The sequence below is a fragment of the Nyctibius grandis genome, chromosome 2 (assembly GCF_013368605.1).
Source record: "Nyctibius grandis isolate bNycGra1 chromosome 2, bNycGra1.pri, whole genome shotgun sequence".
Classification (NCBI taxonomy): domain Eukaryota; kingdom Metazoa; phylum Chordata; class Aves; order Nyctibiiformes; family Nyctibiidae; genus Nyctibius; species Nyctibius grandis.
Window position 1 is genome coordinate 27614893 of NC_090659.1, and position 23257 is coordinate 27638149.

The 23257-nt window shown below is 35.9% G+C and overlaps 1 protein-coding gene across 1 annotated transcript in view; it reads right to left on the minus strand.

Annotated features, from left to right (window-relative positions):
• USP9X (ubiquitin specific peptidase 9 X-linked) overlaps positions 1-23257 on the minus strand; it is a 105413-nt gene that overhangs the window by 27317 nt on the left and 54839 nt on the right. Inside the window, exons 15-26 of the mRNA XM_068395183.1 lie at positions 21763-21850; positions 19853-20195; positions 18337-18432; positions 16533-16744; positions 14588-14828; positions 14228-14377; positions 14009-14129; positions 13388-13518; positions 12869-13147; positions 10049-10174; positions 7415-7540; positions 3883-4049 (exon numbers count right to left, since the gene is read on the minus strand). Of these exons, the coding sequence (XP_068251284.1) occupies positions 3883-4049; positions 7415-7540; positions 10049-10174; positions 12869-13147; positions 13388-13518; positions 14009-14129; positions 14228-14377; positions 14588-14828; positions 16533-16744; positions 18337-18432; positions 19853-20195; positions 21763-21850 (2080 nt within the window). The remainder of the gene's footprint in view (positions 1-3882; positions 4050-7414; positions 7541-10048; positions 10175-12868; positions 13148-13387; positions 13519-14008; positions 14130-14227; positions 14378-14587; positions 14829-16532; positions 16745-18336; positions 18433-19852; positions 20196-21762; positions 21851-23257) is intronic.

The window sequence follows — 23257 nt, forward strand, 5'->3', positions numbered from 1 at the left end:
CTCTGTGGTATTCTCCTCCCACCATTTATCTCTTCTCCAATGTGAAGTGCCCCAAGCTATTCTGCTGTTCCTCAGATGGAAGTCATTTCAGAGCTTTGATCTCCCTTGTCACCCTTCTATTGATCTTTGCAAGTTCTACTACATTGCTTTGAGTTGCAGAAGACTGTGGGGTGGAGGGGGTCTGTTTTGTTCTTAATAATAATTGACATTTTATGGGATCTGATCATGAGCCGATGTTTTCATAAAACTTCTCACAGAAATTTATTTTACAATGCAAGTCTTCAGCTGCTTGGGACACATCACATAGACACTCCTCAGGTTCATGGACTTAAAGGTGGTATTTTCATAAAGTGAGAAATGTGATCAAGGAAACACACACTTCACACTGTTATGTCCCTAAGGAGTATGCAGTATTCCAACACAAGTACTTGAACACATTTTCGTGAGGCTATCGCAATCTAAGAGCTCTTAAGGAACCATGGGAGGAGTGCAGCTGCCCAAACACATACATCTAGTGCCATGTTAGACACCATGACAACAGTGTAGAGCTGGTAGACAGGACACCAGTTGCATGACAAACTCAACGCTCCCCCCGCGAAACAGCTGGAGGCCAAATGTCTCCATTAAGGCAGGCAACCTGAATCCCCTCCTATTAATAGCTCCAGGATACAGACTTCTGTTTAGTTAACAGAAGTCAGCCTCTTCAGTGGGTCTAAGTGCCACTGCTTTACACAGGCAGTAAGAATTTTTTTTTACATGGGCCACATAGGTATGACCACCGAACACTTTGCAGCCATCAGCAGAATACGTCTGGGGGTTCCAGGATCACTTAGGACTAACTGTTCAGCTATCTACTGTTGACTAAGCCAGTCTTGTATTCAGGGGTCACCACTATAAAATCAGTTACCTTGGAGAGTAAGAACTGCTCTAGCATTTAGTATTAAACATTTTACATTCTGTTTCCCAATTTATAGGTAGCATGGTTACGCTATGAGGAAACAGCAGAAGTTCCATACCATCTCAGCCTCTGAAAGAAATAAACAAACCCCACAAATCCATCTGACCTTTTCCAGAAATATATTTGTGAGATCTGAACTTGATCATTTTCCTTGTCTTTTATGGTGCACCAAAAACATTTTCTCACATGCATATTTTTGCTCACATTGTTCTCTGATTGAGGAGAGGAGATTAGAGAACAATAGTTGAAAATGGAAGGATATTCAGAATTCTGTCTAGTATTTGCCAAACTTTCTCTGCACTGCAAACACTGATTTGTTTCCACATTAATTCAGAAGAGGAACTTTTTTTAGCTTAGTTCAACTTCACTGTCTTCGTTTTCAAAGCAGTCTTCTGTTTTGACTCATGTTTATGCTATTCCAACTATCACATAATAATGAACAGTTGCATTCTAAGTGAGATTATAATATATATCAGAAGTTTTACAGGCATATGAGAGAAAAGAGCTCAATGGTTAGCTTCTTGTACTGACGGTATCTGGTGGAAAAATACAACGGAGATAAGGAGCTGAGCAGCAATCTAGTTGGATAAGAGAAGCCCTTAAAAATTTTATCCCCTCTGACAAAAACACCCAAACAAACCCCATCCATTAATGCTACTCTTATTTTTAGAGAGCAAAAAGCTAACATACCTGGGGAATTAAGCCACTACTGTTCAGACTTGGGCTGACATGCCAACAAAATTTGGAAAGAGAAGCCCCAGATCGGGGACATACCTAGTTTCTTCCAATATTTCAGGAAGAAAAGTACAATAGTCAACTATTCACTAGGCATAACAATATGAAATAGTTGGGATTCAAATTCAGTCAAAGTTCAAATCAGCAAGAAGAGTAACCATTGGAAGAGACTGGCAAAACCATGAGAGATACTGCCATCTGTAAATCAAGACTGTAGGTTTTGCTAAAAAGACATTCCACCTCCATCACAAATTGCGTTAGAGGGAACCTGCACAATGAAATTGAGACTAAACTGCTTAAGACTTCCAGATTTACAAGTTCCCAATTTGAACCAATAGTTCACTTCCTTAAGGAAACATGACCAGAACAGAAAAATCCTCACAAGGAACATCTGCAGTTTTCAAAGACTGAAAAATTGGTAGCAAGTGTTGATACCAAACACTAACTGAAATATAAACAAAGGCTGGTGAACACTTGAGAAATGTCACTTACATTCCAAATATAATGCCAGAAAGTCAAATAATCACAGTGAAATTTATCATAAAAATTATCAGCCATTACTTGTATTTGTACAATTAAGATCATGTAAAAAAGCCACAAATCTAATAAATCTTCGGACCAACAACAAAAATCAAAGGATGAGGCAGCACTGACACTTGGCCATGCTACTCAGCTGTACTGGTACTCCAAATTTGACATGTGGCCAACATACATTTACTGTCAAAATAATAACGTGATATCAACTGTTGACAGTTTTTAAAACAAAATTTAGTGATTTCTTACTCATCAGCCTTGAAAGTTACCAAAAATAGTGAAAGACAGCTTGTTTCATTTAATGGGTAAAAATTACAACACACATTTGTCAGCATGTTTTGTTAAACTTCTCTAATTTAAGTGATAATAACAAGCTTCAGTGAAGCTGAAAATTCAACATTCTGTACCACAGGTTGCAAACTAATAAAGCTTGGGAAATTCTAATAATAACACTCCACAGTTTCACCCATGTGTGCAAATAGTTCATTGTAAAGAGATAGTCTGATGATACTATTGATCCTTTTGTTATTGTGAATATTCCTGAACATAAGACTTTTTAACCTGTTTCATCTGGAAAAGTAAAAAATCCAAAACACGGTGCTGAAATTCTGATGCCATTCATCTGACAGCACCACAATTTGACTCCATTTAAAATGTACTGAAAGGTGCAGACAACTTCACTAACTTCTGATCTCTGTCATTTCTCAAAGAAAAGTTAAAATATTTATGGAACAACAGTGGAGGTACCTTACAAAACCAGAATTACATCTTCAGTAACCGTTCAAAGCACTGGTAACTAAGTTCAATAACAGCATACAAAAACTTTCCACCTGGATGGCTTCTAAAAATACACACCCCAATACCTCACATCATGATTTCAGATAGGCTAAAAGTCACAAGACACTCATCACACAGATGCTGTACTGTGCAGATGCTGTCTAAGGAAATCTGTAGGAATAGCTTGGAGACAACAAGAGATCCCTGAACTCTACGGCAGGACTGGAGGGCAACTGAACCACATCGCTCTTGGCATCTCCTGCTGGTTTCCTCTGTTCATCTGTCCCTCAACAGTGCTAAGGTTTCCTCCAAGATGCTGCTACTGCATCAGATGAGAGATCCAGTGTGACAGCTCTATGTAAAACATTTGAGTGACGTGAAGAGTCACCAGTATACCACTCCAATGCAAGAAAACCAGAAGATTAAATCTTAACTTCCCCCTCTCCTCAAACTGCTAGTACTGTATCTTGTCTTTACTTACCAGAAAAAGTATAGGAAAGTTCTCCTATACCTAAGTCTCTTAAATATTCTAATGTAGCGAGTATTCGCATAATTTCTGAAAAACATGAAGTACCTATTATTTTATTCTAAATAAGTTGTTCTAAAGCCATCAGTAGCACATTACCAGGCATCCATCTGGCTTGACAATATCCTCCTTATGAGTACAAAGAAGATGGGACTTATATAGCTTCCACTTTAGGATAGGTATCCAAATTACAGATTTGTATTGCTAAACAATAAATTAAGACAACTACGGAAAAAAAAATCACTTAAATAAGAAGTCACTGCTCTGCCTTTAGGCTTTATAATAATTTTGAATTTTAAAATAATATACGTGATTAAAAAAAAAAAAACAAACACAAAACACCAAAACTTACTTGCTGTGACAGTGCAATAGCAAATCAATGATAAACGTCTGCCATGCCTTCTCTTTACTGAGTGCATCCAGTGCCGTTGGAATCAAAGCAAAACACAGGGTCATCACCTCCAATGCTTCACAGCAAACCTGTTCATCTTCCATGTCTGGTTCATTTCCTGCATTTGTCTGTGAAAATAAAGAAGAGAGCACACAGTGGGTATACAAAAAACTCCCGAGAAACCCAACTGGCTCCAACGTACACACACTAAATACAAACACAAACCACAAATTTGTATACTAAGTGATTATCAGTGCCAAGTATTTTATGCACTCCATTCAGATGTGATTCAAAGTACTATGTGGGATGACCTGAACTTCCAGTACTGTGCTTCTCAAAGGAGAATTCCAAGCATGACCTTCATGAGAGCCAGAAGTTAAATAGGAAGCTTGTAGGCAAAAGTTACGTCAGTTAGTACTGCTGGGTTTTTTTGTTGGTTTGTATTTGGGTTTTCTTTGTTTGTTTTCTGGATTTTTAAATAAGGTGTTTTTCTTTACTCCTCAGAACCAGGAGTTTAAAGCTTTGGGAACAGTTACTACTTAAATAGAGAAAGGCTATAGAGCTGTGTAATTCAACAAGACGTTCAGTTTTACAAAACTTTGATACTCAAGTTATTTGGTCAAAAGCTTCTTAATACTGCTAGAATTTATTCAGCACTTCACTATTTCTCAGAAACATGAAACAGCTGAACCAAATTTCAAACACAGTTGCTATGGTGATTTTTGAAATAGGAAAGGATAATATTTCTAATTGGTTGTCCTGGTTTGGCCTAAACCAGGCCAATTTTCCTTTCAGTGATTTTTACTTTCAGCTAAGTCTCCTCCAAGTAACTGCACTTTCTGAAACTAACTGCATGTTTTGCAGACAGCGTCTGCTTCCAGGACTGATAACGCTCGAAGTTTGTAGTTATCGCTGAGGCACCGGTAGGGATGTTATGCAGAAAGGCTCTTGCTGTACTTAGTCTTAGAGAAACCAAGGTCACTGCTAAATTCCTCACTGCTTACGAGTGAAGAGCCGAAGGGGGGTCGCACCTGCAGGGAGGAGCGGACAGGGCAGGTGACCCAAAAATTGACCAACGAAGGTATTCCATCCCATACATGTCATTCTCAGCATAAAGCGGGGGGATCACGAGGGTCTCGCTCTCTTTCTGCTATGGTCGGTGTCTGAAGAGGACTCTGTCCATTTTCCTGCTGCCCCGATCCGTGCATCCCTGAATCCAGCTCTTGACCGTCGCTAGGCCCAGCCTGGGCGTTCCTGGAGCCTGCCCTGCAGTGCCAGTGGTGACGTGGCTGACTTCAGGGGAGCTCGATCTTGGTTTTGTATATATATTTGTATATATTTGATTATTTCTATTATTATTATTATTATTATACTCTTTTTCATTATTATAGTTTATTAAAACTGTTTTAACTTTCCAACCCGGAAGTCTCTCTCCCTTTTCCCTTTCCCTTTCCCTCTGGGGGGAGGGGGGGGGATAACAGAGAGCATCTGCCGCAGGTTTAATAGCTGGCCCAGCTTTAAAGCGTGACACTGGTACATAGGTTACTCTTTCAATTAAACACTTGATTCAAGTGAGTTGATTTTGGTACATTTTTCCAGAATACATGTTTTGAGAATAAAAGTAAGCCCTCTCCTCCATCTAAGTCAAAACTAATTAGCTTGAAGAAATTCTGAAGAAACTGATTGTGAGCAGGTTTCAATCTTAACTCATGAGTAATCATGACTGCAAGTTAGCAACATTGACTAGAGACATAAAATAAGTACTTGTTTTACATATGGAAAGGTATAAAGATTAAGTAGGCAGGAAGAAGGCGTTACAACACAGAAAAGATAACTAATTGTAAACAGCAGCAGAAGAGGACAAAGTATGCCTAAGTCTGGCAACAGACACCACTTTGTCTTTGCACAACAGCTAAAAATCAGAGACAGTCACTACCACTGCAGCGGGAGGATGTGGTAATTCTGACACATCTCAAGATATGAAAGTAAAAGCAGAATGCTTTCAACAAGTTCAGGACTGCACCTGCTCGGCACTTGAGTCCTGTTTAGAAAAGAGAGTTATTTCTGCATGGGTAGAGGGATCTAGTAGAAAGGCAAAGTGCATTTTATACTCAACGAAGTACTTCCCTGTACTCAGGCACCAAGAGCTGATGGGTCTGTACAAGCAGCATATTTGCAGTATTTCAGGCGGGTATGGGCCTTCTCTGAGCTAATAAGGAAATGGTGGTTTGACACCACCGAAAGTTGCACACAGTCATCTTCAACCACTGAGAGGACTCCCATACCAGAAGTTTTTGAGGCAGGAAAGTTATCCTCTCACAAAAGTTATGCTCTCAAAATAATTTATCTTGACTTTAAAGTTTAATTGAATTCACCAGTTAAGCTCACAAGCTTCTTGAAGTGCTCACAACATTCTTTCACAAGTTATACTTGATGGGACTACACTGAAGTGCCTCTTAAAAAAACATTTACCATAGTTGCCTTTGATGTTTTTAGGAATCCTGCCGTGTAATTCCTGATTCCACAAAAATCAGCCTGCTTTTGTTCTTGAACTAAAACCAACCAAAAAAACCCCTTATTTCATGAAGAAGTCATTCTCACAGCAATAGAAGCAGATGCCATTATACCACTACGTAAGCTAAATGAAAAGGTGTTGCATTTTGCTGAAGTGAATATTCTTCCTGTAATTGATCATCGAAGCACAACAGCTAATACACCAAGAATAAAACCTCCCTATATATTCCTTTCCCTTTTACTCTCAGGCAAGTACTGATGAGTATTAAACTTGATTTTAAGACGAATAAGAGAAGATATTTAGAGAACAAGAAAAAATATTTTTCTTAAATCACTGTCAAAATACAGATTACTATTTGCTATAACCGTAAGCAACATTCATTAAACACAAGATGTGTGATAACATACTAATATATAACCCCCAACTCCAAACTATTTGCGTAAACCACATGTGAAACCATGAATATGTTTTACATATCCACATAATAAAAGGAAAAAAGCCATACAGGATTAGCAGTTATTTCATTCTACCAGTGCTTCAGCACTAATTTCAGACCAATTAGCTCTTGTTTCTCATTCTAGACTGCACATATGCTTTAAATCAACTTCTGTAGAACAGATCTTTTAAGTTTGAAGACTAGAAAAATTAGCATTGCAAGAAATGCTTATTTCTTATTTAGATACAGAACCTAACTGGGCTGAAAACATGTTACACCAGCTTACAGAACTGCTGCATTTTTGAACTGACACGAGATTCAAGTTACAATTAAATAGTTACTTGGAAGGAATTTGAAAAGGAATTTGAAATAGAAAATTAAACTGTGGTATGACAACTGACATATACTAGACTTCGAAATGCATCATCACCAAGATACCTACCTAAAAGCTCACCACACTCTAAGCCTGACCTGGTTGACGCTATCCCTTTTGTAAACAAAGGAACAGTTACACAGAAAAGAATTTGCTTAGGAATTCTTACCTTTTCATAGATTTTACTAATTTCCTCATTCGAGCTGAAAACCAGCTGAACTGACCCACAACCTGATGCCCAAACAATTTTTTGTACTGCCCTAATAACACAGATATCAGGGATGTATTTTGAAGCCTGAAAAAAAGAAATAAACCACAGCAACATTAAAATGTAGTTGCAAATAACATTACAATGGATTCTAAATTATCACAAATGTATTTTATAGAAAGTTTAAAATTTTCTAATTTAACAAAGAATTTTTCCTTAAATAGAAAAAAAAGATGTATCTTGAAAAGCATTTGTACTTCACTTACGTAATATTTAATTTTTTAATAGAAAGTAGCATGTATGTTAGATATATTTCAGAATTTTAAACTGTAATGCTACAATTACCAGGCATTACAAGAAAGTGAACATTTTTGATAAATAACCAGCAACTCTTTGATTCTGATTAAGATTTAGCAGAAATTACCAACTTCAATGCTAAAATGTTATTGATTTGGGGAAAAAAAACAACAAACCACCAAGCATGCATGTGGAAGGTAGCCCACCTCTTAAGTAATGTAACAGGTTGAAGTTATTTTAGGGTTTGTCCCCACCATGATATTTGTTGTGCTAGCTGGTAGCTAGCTAGACAAAGTAACATTTATTGAGTATGTGATTAATATATAAAGGGATTGTTCTATACTCAAGTTACACACGATTTAAAATTAATAAGAACACAAAGCATGTATCTTATGAATGCAGAATCACTCTTCAGTATTTTGGGCATGGTCCGAGTTAACATCCATAGTTTCTACTGATATACATACGTTACAAAACATACTGCAACTGTCATTATTTATGATTTGCATCAACTTTCAAAAAAAGCCCGAACCTATCTGGAGTCTATATTCAAAGTAGAACTGTCCAAAATAGGCAATCTTTAAAAGCAGATGGTAGACAGTTCTCAAACATTTCAAATTTCATTTTTCTAATGCTCAGACTTAATGAAAAAAGGAGACTCTAAGAAGATTAACTAATAAGCTCGCCTCATGAGGAAACCTGAAAAATGTGCATTCTTGCTACTGATATGGACACTCACAGTAGCTGCAAGAAAAATAATAAGTATTTCACCTTTGTCACAGCAAAGCAACCTTACAGTAACAGCATCACAAGAAAAAGAACACTTTAATTTAATCTCATTGTAGTTTTAAAATCTTGAAGTATCAAAATTTTTTTAAAAGGTGAAAGATTTCTTTCTGTGCTGTAGTCTTCTGTCTGGCCTATGGAAACCATGTCAGATTTATTTTTTTTAAAATCATGAGGTCAGTTGAAAAGAGTCTTTGACTACCAAAACATGAAAAGAAAAAAAAAAAAAAAAAAAATCTTTCAAATGCAAACCACAATACATATGAAATTTAGATCTACAGCAGTTTTCATAATTTCAGAAAATTATAGACAATACTTTAACAGCGATACCGTTAAAGAAATTCAGATTTTGTTTGCTCTGATGTATCTGGTAAAAAAAATATAGTTTATTTATTTATTAGAAGTCCTCCAAAAAGGACAAGGGCACAATTAAAAACCTTTCTTCACACCTCACCTCAAAAGACATTTCGTCTGTGGAAGGAATTTAACTAAATCACAGTTCAACTGGCTGATTTTACACATCTGATCACCTGTGGATGCAATACTACCACTAATGGAAGGCAGATGGTTGAGTCCTGCAGTCTAGTACATTGTGCTTTCTTTAGCCAGTGCTCTTTGTTCAGAAGAAACAGTGTATTTTTCAATATTAAGATAATACAAGACTACTTTTACTTAGATAGCTCAGAAATGTTTTGGAGACAGCTTTGCAGATATTCCATACAGTAAAGAAAAACCAATATTCACTGCTTCCACACTGGAAACTGAGGGATCCCAATTCACCATGAAAGCGGAATTTGCAATAGTTCCGACTTTAGCTTCTGCCGAATTCAGCAGAATTCACTAATGCATTCACTAACATGATGCATAATTCCAAATCCAAATGGGGTTTGGTCATACCATACAGTACCATACAGATAAGACTATTATATTTGCAAAGCACATTGTTTAACCCTATTGAGCTCCACAATCCAATTTTTCACTTGTATTATTAATGCATTTTCAATATGCAAAGATACACTGGCAATGATCTGAGACTTCTATCTTTCAGCATTTAAAAACCATGCTCAAAATTTAAAAACTACCTCCCCTTTTCTGCATTTCTCTTCAGGAAGAGAATGTTACTCAGACACCAAAACATAAAAGACAAAAAAAAAAAAAAGTATCACAAAAATGTTTTCAAAATACTCATTAACTTCTTCAAATCTATTATATCAAATTTCTTAAGTTCTGATCTAAGTGTAACAATATTCATAACCCATTGAAAAGCTTGTATAAAATATGCCTAGTTCACTTAAGCCTCTGTGCTATTAGACACTGAATTTTGTAACTGCATATGGAAACAATTCATTAAATAATTTTCATTAGTTAACAGCTTACGAACCATATGAACATTACCTATAATGTTTAATGACATTTTAGAAGGAAAAATCCATGTCTTACAAAGCAATAAATTTAAGGATTAAAAAAAGATACTACAGGAAAAAAGGGTGATACAGAAAGGAATTCACTAACCTCATCAGATATTTGCTGTGCAAGACGTATTGCTACATTTCTTAGCATGCATTCTGAAGTTGGATTAGGAATGTTTTGTAGGGCATTTTGTAGCACCACTGCCTGGTCATGCGTAGCCTGGTTTATCTGGAAGAAAGTATTTCTTATACTTATTTTTAAATGGAAAAAAGAAAGCAAGAAGACATGAAAATCTAAAGTTACTAGGAAAGGTTTGGTAGAAGTAGGTAAGATCTTGGAAGGAAAACTACTTACAGAAACTGCAAACACCAAAAAAAATAAGCCCTCCCATTTTCAAATAGATACCATCACATCTGAAGACACTGTATGCTACAGTGTACTATCAAAGAGTACAAGTAGTTAAGAGGAGAGGCACTTGCTCAGAACTACTTAGGTTTGGATGTTTGTTTATTGATCAGATTATTTCAAGTTAACAGGGCGTTTAGAATTATAATGCCTCCGTCCCTTTCTGTTGATGTAGGAAAGAAGGGGTTTGCTACAACAATGGGTCTCCCTCTGGATTAGCTAACAGTGTCCAGACAGAACACAGTTGCAGTGTTCATTATACTTAAGTACATTTTAAACATTTGAGTTAGAGCACTACTGAAGAATTCTGTTCTGAATTATCCCTCCTGTTCTTGATCATACTTTCACAACAGAAACAGCAGCAAGACCAGTTTTTCTCTTTTCTGGATTGGTTTGAGCACGGAGTTCCTTCTCCTTGGGCTGACAGAGCTTCAGAGTTTTGACAGTTCAAATCTGAAATGGCGGTTTCCTTCTCATAGACAAACTTGCTTGAAAAGACTGTGTGCTGCAGTTATAAGTTAAAGCTTATTGTACAGAAGAGTTTCTTCATTTTCTAGTACCAATTCATCCAAAAAAACCCCATCTCAAATGCTGCTCAGAAGACACACTGTGAAGTTGATCTGGAACACCTAGCGCTGGTCATATCCCTTTGCTTTGTCAGCTTCACTAAGACACAATTTGGGCAGCAAAATTACAGAACTCCCATTGAAGACTAATAGAGCTTACACAGTCAATTAGCTATTGGAAGAGGGTTGTAAATGATCAAACACAATATATATATGGGGGCAATTCTGAGTCTATGTACGAGAATACTATGTTCAACAGCATTATTGATTCAACTTTCTATGAAAGCAAGGAAGAAAATAAAAATTTAAAAGGTCCTAGTAACAGCAGCAGACCGGTAACTAGAAGACTGTAGACACAAAATCTTGGTTACCTCATTCTCTTAAGTACTGATGGAAAGCCAGGAAAATAAGTTATGCTATGGTACTTATGCTTTAGATTAATATAGATGAAAGGTATTTACAAATCTCACCTCCATTCCAAAGTGTAAGCTTATTGGTGCTGCAGCAATAAAAAGCATCAAGACCAAAGTCCTTCAAAAAGGATAACAATGACAGCAAGAATAACTGTGTTTTTTCCAACAAATCAGTTAATAACAAAATTAGATGTTTGCAACACTAAACAGTTATTGTCAGCAGTCACAGACAAATGTTACTACCTCTTAAGTGGTCAGCATAAATCAGTTTCAAACAGTACTTCAAGACTGTTGCTTCAAAGAGCACTTCAAGACTCAAATTATGTTATCCATGTTCCAAAGTGCCGTTTGAATAATCGTCATAAGAAAATAGGGCAGTAAAACTTACTCATTTTAAATAGATGAAGGTTAGGGTGGCAAACATGTTTGCTTTAAAATGTTTCTATTATTTTCTAACATGAGACATGAAAAGGTATCTTCGCCTCTTTGTAATTGTTAAGAGTTTTTATTTCCTTGAAAAAGAATTAATCTGGTATCTTCCAACAGATGCAGCTAACCAGAACAGATATTTATTTTTCAGACTTAAGGGGAATGTACTTCTCTGCTTCAGAGATGGATCTTTGTAAATATTCTGGAAGAAAGTGCTCTGAAGTGGGGCCGTCTATGTATTCTTGAGTATCGGTTGATAGCTCAAGCAACTATTCAGGATGGAATCTCGACAAAAGAAAAAAAAATAGCTGGAATATCTGGAAGCAAATGTCCAAGGAAGACAGCAGCAAATTTTAATTTTTGGGCTCTATGCTGTACATCTGCCATTAAGAAGGCAGAAATAAAATCCTGATCCACAATATATTTGTCCAGATGTAGAAGAACTAACCATATTGCACATGCATAAAATCTACTAGTATAGGCATGTAAGATCACCATTCAGAACACCTAGGTTAGACTTTCCCTTTCCAACTCTGAGAAATCTTAGGGTACAACACCTTTCAACTACTAACACTTAGCTCTGCAATGTACCTAGCTGTTCTCTACAAGAATTTTCTACAAGCAATGGACAGAATTAGGAACCTAGCAAGCCAAGGACTTATTTTTGTGTAGAAAAAGGACTGCCACGACTCATCATCAGTTCTGTTGTTTTATGCTCTAATCATGAATAGGAGATACAAAAAATTCAGAGGCACATCCTTCAATAGACTCAACAGCTCAAAAGAATCAGAATTCGCATTTATGCGATAGATGTACTGGAAAATGGAAAGTTACCTGTACTGACAATCATGCAAACCATTGAAAATCATATATAGAGCAAGTGGATCTCACACTTAACTTTTCTACAGTCAGAAAGAAACAAGATTAGGATTTGTTTAGTAAGTTGATCTCCTTGTTAGAATTGTTAGACATAATTATCTGAAAGTACGGTGAGTTCTTGACATGCAACTCACTCAAAGAGACTGTCAACAGAGAGTAGACAGACGTTGCGACAGACAATATAAAAACCAGAGTACATTGCTATTTGCAGCAAGGAAGATTTATATTACCGGTGAAATTGTACTTGTGCCTTCCACAACTGGCTGACAAGCTTCTGCCACAGCTCGAACATGGCCATATCCAATTGCTGTTAGCAACAATTTGGCTATTTTTAGAGCATTAAGGTAGGCACCCCTTCGAGTTTCCATATCTGCATTTGGCAGAAAGTTATTTCGAGTCAGCATGCTCAATACAAGAGGCAAACCACCACTTTTTAAGAAGTTGTATTGGAAGTCACTGGCATCTTCTCCCAGAGGTGCACTGGCAGGCATTAACAAGGCATAAACTACCTGCAGAACAAAATACAGAGTTAACTAACAGAAATACACTAGCTTGAATATAATTATTGAAGATGAGACTGTGTTGGAATACTACTTAAGCAATGCCTTGACAGCACTGGCCCTACAACCATTTATTCCAGTAAATTGTTAAGTATTTTCTATTGTTAATTTCAAATCAGAATTTGATCTTAGGCTTCCATAATGTTACAGAGCTAAAGATTTTTAAAGAACAGGCAAAGCATCACAAACCTCTGTTAGATACAGCACTTGTGAGGCAGAAGGACCAAAGAACAGAGAATCAAGGGATGGACTAAGGCTGCTTTCCCCAAGCTTTGCATGGTCTAAACAAATAGCTCTTAGTTTCTCAACCGTAGTGTTATCTGCAATAAAAACACAACTTATAAACATTTTGTAACAAAACTACTCCAGAACAAGCCACAAGTATTCACAATTATAAATCTCAAAATTTTAAGTATATCAGAAAAGTTCCAAAAACATGTGACTGATAGACAAGATCAGACTATGAAGAGTACTGCAATGATTATTTCTGTCACTACAAAAGTGATCCTGTTAAAGCAGTGCTACAAAACCACTTCAAAATACAACACTTCTCCCCATTTTCACGGTACTGAACTGCACTGTGGCACTGAACCCCAGTACCAACTGCAAACTATACAGCTTTACATGACAGACAAGAAATAACTACTTGGGAAATACATCTACAATCCCAATTAGGATACAGTCATGAATTACAGTATCAATAAATTACCAGAAAGTGGAAAATACTCCCCTATCTTCATTTTTACGTAACAGGTGAAAAATTATTATACAAGATATTACAAGATAAAACAGGATAAAAACAAGTTTTACCTGGCGGCATGAGCTTCATAAGAACACGTGCTCCATCTCTAAGAGGTGGCATATTTAAGCTACTGCCCAAGTCTGCAACTTGCCAAAGAAAAGAGATGTATCGAGGATGCAGTGACATGATCTTAAAGTAAATAAAAAAAAACACATAAAAATTGTTAGTTAAAGACAAAATATAGGGAAAAAAATGCTTTTAAACTGTTCACTTCAGAATATGCTTACCACTCCAGGTAAACAGCTTTCAACTTCTGGATTTGGACCATCGCTGTAGTGATTGCCATGGTTGCCCGGTGAACCAGTTGAAGAGTCAGAAGAACTATCTGGACTTGAGGGCATATTAGAATTTATCTGTGTAAGCTTAGCCGTAATTAGCTGAAAAACACAATTGTAGTTTTAATACTATGCAAAAATGAAGATTCTTTACTAAAAAAGCATCTGATATAAAGTTAATGGCATAATACAAGGAGGAGGAATGGAACTATTTCACAAGAATAAGTGATCCTTATGCATGTTATTTTTCAAGCATTTACAAAAGCCAAGCGACATCTGAATTGACATAAATAATCAACCTGCAACACTTACCGTTTTATCTTTGAGATTCAACTGCCCAATTAATTTTCTATCATCTGCAGGGTCCACTAGCTCACCACCAATGAACAGTTCTACTTTTGTGTGTGCACTATTGGCTTTAATACGATTGAGAATACAACGCCGTACTTGGCCAATTGTGTCATTTGTATGAGACCAAATATCCAAATCTTCCACTTGTCGGCCTTGGTTTGGAAAACGAACTACCAGTGTGATATGTTTACCACGGAAAGCTCTGAAAATAAACAAACCACATATTTTTGCCCTCATGAAATAATTTTTTTTCCTGCTGTATTTTGTGTTGCAGATATTTCAACCTCAAATCTTTACATATGGTGATATACTCCAGCACGAGATTTTGTGAAAGCCACAGCAATTATGCAAACATAACATACACAGAAACTTTCAAAAGCCACACTTCGCACAATTGCATTAAATATATGGTCAACTTTACAGTCAGGTTAGAAACATTGACAGAATTTTTAAAAGTCTCTTATGAAGTTTTAGATCTTTTCTCTAGCTTGTAACTTCCTGATCAAAATGTGCAAATAAAGCTCAGACTGGCAACTGTTTTGCTCATTTAGCAAAACCACTCAGTTTTAAATACATCGAGATCAGAGAAAGTCATCAGGTCACCAAGTCTTAATGCCTTCTGTCAAAAGCTGTTGGAAGTTTTATATTAGAATTCCAATTTTAAAAATCAGAATGCTTTTTAAAAAACGTAAAGAGCTCAAAAAAAGCAATGTTTTCACACTAGTAGTGATCACGCTTCGTACAATGGTATGGAACTCATTAGGAAAGATGTGCCCAGATAAGCCCAACAAACTAATCTCATGCAACAAAAGAAGGCAGAAATTCCTCATAAAAGCTCCTTGTTAACAAGACCTGTGAAAAAGTTAGTCTAGTCAAATAAGCAGCCCATGTAAAAAAGATGCATTCACAATCAACAAGAGAACTTAGTTAGGAATAATCAACCAATATACACAATAAAAATGCTGTAGGAGCACTGCAAATTACTGACACATCATGAAGAAAAAACAATCTCTTCAATTTTCTTGACAAAAAGGGCGTTTAAAGGAAGGGGAAAACAACCCCCCTCCATGTCTAAAAATACGTTAGTTGCATCATAAACCCATAGCAATCTCAGTGTATCCCTTATGTGTTTCTGAGACATTCTTCCCACAGCTACTAACACTGCAACATTTAAAGTTTTCTGTTCTGCTTTCCTCTTTCAGGAAATAAAGTATTTTGTTTGTGAAAACATCTACACAACACTGGATTTAAGTGTTTCCTTTGTACCACAGACAGAGTTAAAGAAGGAGCAGCTAGGATTTAAGCTAAGTTTTTATTCAATGACAAATATAAGAAGAGTGAAAGTATACAGAAAACATATATACTTCAAAGTGCTGTTCTTTTCTTCCCCTTTTTATGAGGAATTTACACAGAATATTTCACTTAGTGATAATCCTAAATTTAAACTTGCAAAGTAAGATTAGCATCTCTAAACAGCTCTGGAAGATTAAGATATACATTAACAATGCGGTTTTTGTATGACAGGACTATGAAAAACACAGAAGCTTTGCCCATGCTAACTTATAGAATGTTATTGGTTTTAAATAATTGTATGAAAACACGAAATACATCCAAAACAATCTAGCCACCAGGTACATTGTGCTAGTAATAGAACAAAACACCACAAACAAGTTTATTCTCAGGTCTGCTGTCCCTTTCACATATATCTGTATTTGCCTGATATTTCAAATTAAGGTTTTTTTTTTTACTACAGATCAGTTCATGTATTAGCAAAGAAAATGGAATTTCAAAACTCTATAAAGACGTTCCCTGAATAGAAACTCTTTAGAATGTAAAAATCACAAAGATATTAATACTATCTTAGTTAACAGAAATCAAAATCACAGTAGTGCATTTTCACACATACCTTGACATAGGCAGAATAGTTCTCTCTTCGTGGTAATCACTATCACATTCATTTATATATTCTCTTAAAACAGTCAACACTCTCACCATTCGTATTGCTTCTTGTCTTGCACAATTGATACTGTCTTTATCTCCATCCAACACACATAATGTATCGTAGGAGGCTTTTAGACGATCAAAACAGGACTGAATGAAGTCTTCATGAATCACTACCTAATTACATTAAAAAATTGGTGCAATTACAAGAAATATTAAAAAAAAAATCTCTTTTCAGCAGGATAATCCAATGGTAGAAGTGAAAAAAAAACAAAACAAAACCGGGTAAGTTACTCTATAAAGCTGTTTTATTCCACTTTCGAGTAAACTCCCATTGATAAATAACTCTAATTTAGTATGCGCTTCAAAAATCTTGCATGTCATCGGTAGCTGTCACTGTACAGTGCAGACTTGCACTTAAATAGAAAAAGTGAAAGTTTGCAGAGAACGCTAAATCGGACTTTCTCTTATTCAGTTCCTTAGACTATGTTAAAGGATCTCTAGCTGACAAACTAATACAGGTTAACTTACTTTACACTAAGAGTGAACACAGAACATTTACAGACCACCAGAACAACTATTCCCGCCCCCCTCCCAAAATCACATAACCCAGTTCCAGATACACTCTTTTCCTGCATAAACTCAGAAATAGATTTTGAGCTAGATTCAGTATAGTGTCAGCTGCAGCAATCTTCTTCCTTGCTCCTGACCTAGACTGACATACAACTCATAGTATCGCTATAAAAAGTTTGCAGTGTCTCCAGGTAGTAGTCTGCAATAGAAACATTAACAGTCATAGCTATGGCAGTAAACCAGAGTCCAACAGCCACTTTTCTTAGAGGCTGCTCAGGAGCACAGGAGTTACCAGCACAATGAAACAGAATACTTGTGTGCATGTTAAGTAAATCCAACACTTCCTGGAAGTGTCAGATCTAACGATGTGCAGGTGGACAGATCTACGCATGCTTAGTAAGCCCAGACCTATAGCAAAAAAGAATCATACAGCCCACCTGCCACTACAGTAAGATATAGCTTGAGTGGCTGTAAATGCATCACTCAGAGCAGCTGTGCTCTATCTAGCAGACTGGCAGCTCTGAAGACTATAAAACCGTTTTTGAGGACCAGTATGAAAATGGGAGTTTTAAGAAATACAACTATCAAGCCACCAATTGGAGACTGTCTGGAGGACAACACTCGCCCCAAAATTTGTGAAATCCCAACAGTTCACTTCCTCTGACCTTTCAGAAACTCATTATCTCTTCTCTCTGTCCACTGAAACACAGCTCCCAGCAAATATTAACATAGGGAGGTAATATCTGATTTGCTAGAGCTTAGCTTGACCATTATATGGAAACTCTGTGACCCTTTGTAAGGGACCTGACATAAAAAAAGATGAGATTAGCTTGTGATAACACTCAACAGACCCATCCAGTGAACATACTAGTACAAATAAGTACCACAATTGGAAGTTCAACAAAAGGCTTACCTAAGTATATGATATGAACTATTTTCTGAGTAGAAAGAGCAAATACGACAGACTAATTTAATATGAAACATTTATCAGAGTTCAGTCTGCAAATATCAGAAAAATATCTTAATTCTGTATCTGACCAGAATCTGATGGCTAGACTCTGGAGTACACTCTTCAAAACATGAAAACTATTCTCTGTTTTCAAAGCTTTCAAATAAAAAAATATCACCAAATAGAATTTTATCACTGTTTTTCTGTCATATTATATTCCAGTTTTCTTGTTGCTTGTTTTTTTTACCTGATTAACTTGTAACCTTGGGCCAAGATTAGTATAGATCTCTTTCAGAAGATCTATTGCTCTGTTTGCGATGTCGTCATTGCCCTGAATCACAACCTAGCATAATAAAAAAAGCATTAGAACATCTTAAAACTTTCTGGTATAATATTTAAAAACAAAATGACTACATAAGTATCTTGACCCAATACTATGTCTAACTATTTTATGAGGTGAAAGGGATTAAAATGCTTAGTTACAAAATACAATCAATACAGCTTACACTGAAGTCAATTATGTAAGAGTCAAAATTAAGAATTTGCTCGTTTAAAGGAGGTCAGAGTTAGCAAAAAAAAAGCTGATGCTTTATAAACAGAAAAAAGGAGTGTTTATATATTCATCTTCACATTACATTTCCATTTTCACTAGTCTCAGAGAATACGACAACTATTTTCAGATGCTTGAACAATCTAGATCACCAAAGATTTAAAAACAGAATTTTAAAGTATTTAAATGGTTGTGAGTGGGTGGAAAGGGGAGAGGCAAACAAGTTCTGTTTCTAACCTGATAATCTAAATTTTAATTACGAGCCACCAGGTCTGAAAGCAGTCCTTACAGACAACCCCTGCAGGATACGGAGCTGAAGCTTTGTAAGTTCTGTCATGCTGCCAAACGGCAGGTCAGATCCAAGTAAGTTCATTCTCACAACGAAAACATGCTGGCATTACGTGGGCAGTTTGTACACAAACAATGTGTGAAAACTTATTTGTATAAAAACTGTGATCTACTTTGGTTTTAACTATTATGACCATAATTAAAATACCTAACCCTTCAACAAGCCACAACCAAAACTACTGAAGACTGCTCCTTTATATACGGCACATTTTACACAACACTGCCACGATAACCATGCCACAGTGCGCTACTGTGGGTTCTAATGCAGCTCTTGAAAACTTAAAATATTCTGAAAGAATTAAGTATCAAATTAGATACTGATCTTTTCACCAGTAGATTTTGCAAGCTTCAGAAAGCTCCAATCTTCCTATCGAAAAGCTATAACCATGTTTAGGCAAAAGGTTGTGGATATAAGAGAAAGAATCAGAATAGTGATCACTTGGTCTAATCTAGAATCACTCCAGTTTACCATACTAGAATGGATGACATGAACTAGCTTATGAAGTGCACAAAACAAAAGTTTAATTCTGAAGTGCATGTGAGAGAGAGAAAAACCTAAAGGTAATTCACCTGGAATGATCCTTTCTTCTTTAACAGTATAGGCAAATTTTTAATCTCATGTGCATACACAAACATACTTGATGTTTCAAATAACTTCCCATTACACACCAGTCTGCAAAGTTACCAACTTGCATACTTGCTGGGAAGACAGTCGTGTCAATATCCATGCATTTAGTTTGAAAAAGTAGGTTTTTGTAATTTCAGTCTATAACTAGTAAATGACACATTTCTAAAAACATAAAAAGAGACTGAGAAAGACTGACTTAGCAGTTAACCTTTCAGATGTTTCCTCCAATTAACTCACCCTCCAAAGGTAGTCTAATCCTATTAATTCCAGATCATCCATCATATAGGCTCGTCTCTTTGCTACTAGCTTTCCTTCTCGACAGTTCACAGCTTTGAAGAAACGTTCAAAACATTTCATTCCATTTTCTGTTAATAGGGAAGGATCCAGCTGAAGCACATTATTTTCAAAGAAGTCCTTATTAATGTCAGGGTCTAAGTCTGGTTCATCCCCCATTAGTTTGGAATACCATTTAAAACAGGCTTCGCGATCACAAAGATAAACCGCATTTTCAGCTAAACACTTCCATATTTGCTTCGCCTGAGGGGCACAGAGCCACAGCTGACCATCCTTCAATAAAAATCTTGAGCAAAACAAAGAGAGAATTAACAGCACTGTCTAATAGACATCCAGAGTTACTATTCAGCAAAAAATACAGGCAAAAAGGTGAATATGCACATTATACATGTATATATTGTAAGCATGACCCTGAAAACTTTATTTACATCATCGGTCCACTCATAATTAGCCTCATGATTTCTTACTAAGTTTGAATGGATCAAGACCTTAAAGTCCAAACAAGAAAGGAATAAAATTCAGCAAAATGTGTTTTACACAAAAATACCAAGCATTGTTTACATATTATATACAAACAAATGCACATCTCCTAATGCAAACTATTTAGTTTAAAAGTCAGGTCACAACATAAGAGATTAAGCTACTCTGCAATCATTCACTATGTTTTAGCACCCTCTTTAGCAAAATCACAAAATAAGCTATCAATGCTACAGAATAGAGCCAGAAGCAGAAGTCAATGAACTGGAAATTATTATTAAAGAATTATTAAGAACTTCAATTCTGAAAGCTAACACTAAGAATGTTTCAGGAAGAACAAACAATAATCAAGTTCTTCAGAACCATTTTGTTGATTCAAAGTCTTTTCCGTGTAAAAGAAATCAGGGACTAAGATTTGGCACTGCTTTTCAGAAATTGCTACCTACATATTCTACATTTGACAGCCATGGGATATCATAAATTCCTTTACATTAACAACTAGTGAACTTAACTTAAGGAAGTTACAATTTTTAACATGCAGGAGTGACAAATAAGTCTGCTATCCTTATGCTATTGTATAATTTCATTAAACAGTTGTTTAACACTTCAGTATAATTCATAAAAATTCTTGCTAAAATATTTAAAAGTAAAAAATCTCCCTTAGAAGACAGGTAAAAAATACTTCAGAACTTGACAGTTCGACAGTTCATTTATTTTTACTTGTCTAAAAAAGGTTAAAACCAAGTAAGAGAAAGCTGAGAGAGACATAGCCTAAAAAGCATCAACATACTGCAGCTCTGTCATGAGCAGAGGTTCTTTGTTTTCTTATTTTACTCAAACAGCAGGTGGTCAAAAGCCATCCAAATACATTTTTTTATTCCAACCTCTTTCTAAAGCTCAGTTGCCGACAACCCAACATCAGTGTCTGACAGAAGTATATGTCAGTTTATGATCATGGATTTAAATCTGGTGTAGTACAACAAATAAGGATACATGGTCATATCCCTACTTGGAATATTTTAAATTTTCAGCTAAGTTACCCCAATATGTATGTAACTGTATCCACACGCACATTGTATTCAAGTCAGTAGGGTTCTGCACACAGACAGAAAAAGCCCATATAAATCTTAGTGCAGAATCAGAGCCTTGTATTGCAAAGATCCTAATAAACTTCATTTGAATATTCTAATACTAGCATAGAATCCCTCTGGGGGAAAAAAAACCCACAAACTAAAACAAAAACATGCGGTGTACTTTTGCATCTGAGTTTTGAAAGAAGTTAACACAGCAACTTAAAGCTAAATAAGAGATACCGAGTTTTTTTTTCTTTAAAGTATTTGTACAGAAGTTAAACAAATCACCAAGTTAAAACTAACCGTAAGAAGTTAAGTCGCTCCTGTACTTCCTGCACATGACTGTATCTGCTTCCTGGTCTTACAGTTTGAGGATCATATTCACCATGCTCTGCAAATACAGAAAGATTTATTGGACAATATATTCAGAAAATACATGCTGACTCTAAAAGACAGGATGTTTGAAGACCTGTTAGTCTGAATGCAATTAAAACCATTCAAAAACCATAAAATTTTCAGTAAGGTGTAAGAAAATAATTTTCAGCAGCCTGCTACCATTTAATATTTCATCCTAAATTAAAATGGGTATAGGCAAAGACTACTGAGGTCTATAATCAAATCAAGAAACAATTATGCACAGATACATCTGCTCATCATTCAGTATAATGAAAGTATTACAGAACAATTAAAAACCTGCATTCTACTTATTCGAATAAATTTTTCCTTATTTCAAGTAGTCAGTTTGAAGTCAGAAGTCAGTTAAAATAAAAGTATACCAAGCATATAATTCAGATTACCCAGTGTTTTTTCTGAGCATGCTTTAGTTTCATTACAGAGCATCTTTTCCAAAATTTCAGTCTTCCATTTTTAGGGTTTTTCCTCTCCAGAGGAAATCACGACTCCAGTTCTTTAACACCTTTATAAGTAGCTACATACATGAGATCGCTTAGAGGGGCAAAGTATATGACAACTTTATTTTCTGCAAGTTTCCAAATGCCTGTAATACTGACAAGCTTGAAACAGAAGTAGTTCAGTAATCTGAAAGTAAGGCAGGAAGTCAAACTTTTACCGGCATTTTATCAAATCTCAGCATAATATTTTGTTGTTTGCCTCATAGGAACTTGGTTTTGGTGTGGTTTTGTTTGGTGTTTGGCTGGCTGGTTTTGTTGGCTTTGTTTTTTTTGAAATTAAAGAGATACAATCTAGATCTGTACTTGCACTACCTTGATCTGTACTAGTAATATTTCATCATGACACGTGTACATTATGACAGCTCCATTATAAACTAATGCTAAATTCCGTATTTGCAAAGCTATACAGACTGCATTTAACTAAGACGACCCAGCTGTGGGAGACTGTATCATAACAACATCCAGACTCATAGTAAAATTTATCTTCAGAACTGAAAATCAGTATCTCCTATTATATCAAGGAGGGGAAGAAAAAAAAACCAAACCAGTCTAACAGCTGAAATGCAGCATCAGTGTTTCAGAATTAGAAGAAAAATAATTGGCATAAATACTGCTCTCTATATACGAGTGCAAAAGGTACATTAGCTTAAAATCAAATAAAAGGGAAAACAGAAGACAGATAACTGATGTCTACAAAACTTGAGACATGATGTTCACCAGCAATCCTTCAAAAATTTAAATTATAATCCTAACGAAGTGAGTATAAATGGGCAATTATCAAAGAAGAAATGTAAAAGAAATTCTGCAGAAAGAATATAAAAGTAGCAGAACAAAAACTATTTAAGTATTAGAACTAGAAAACCTGAAAAATATGCTGTGGGTCTAGC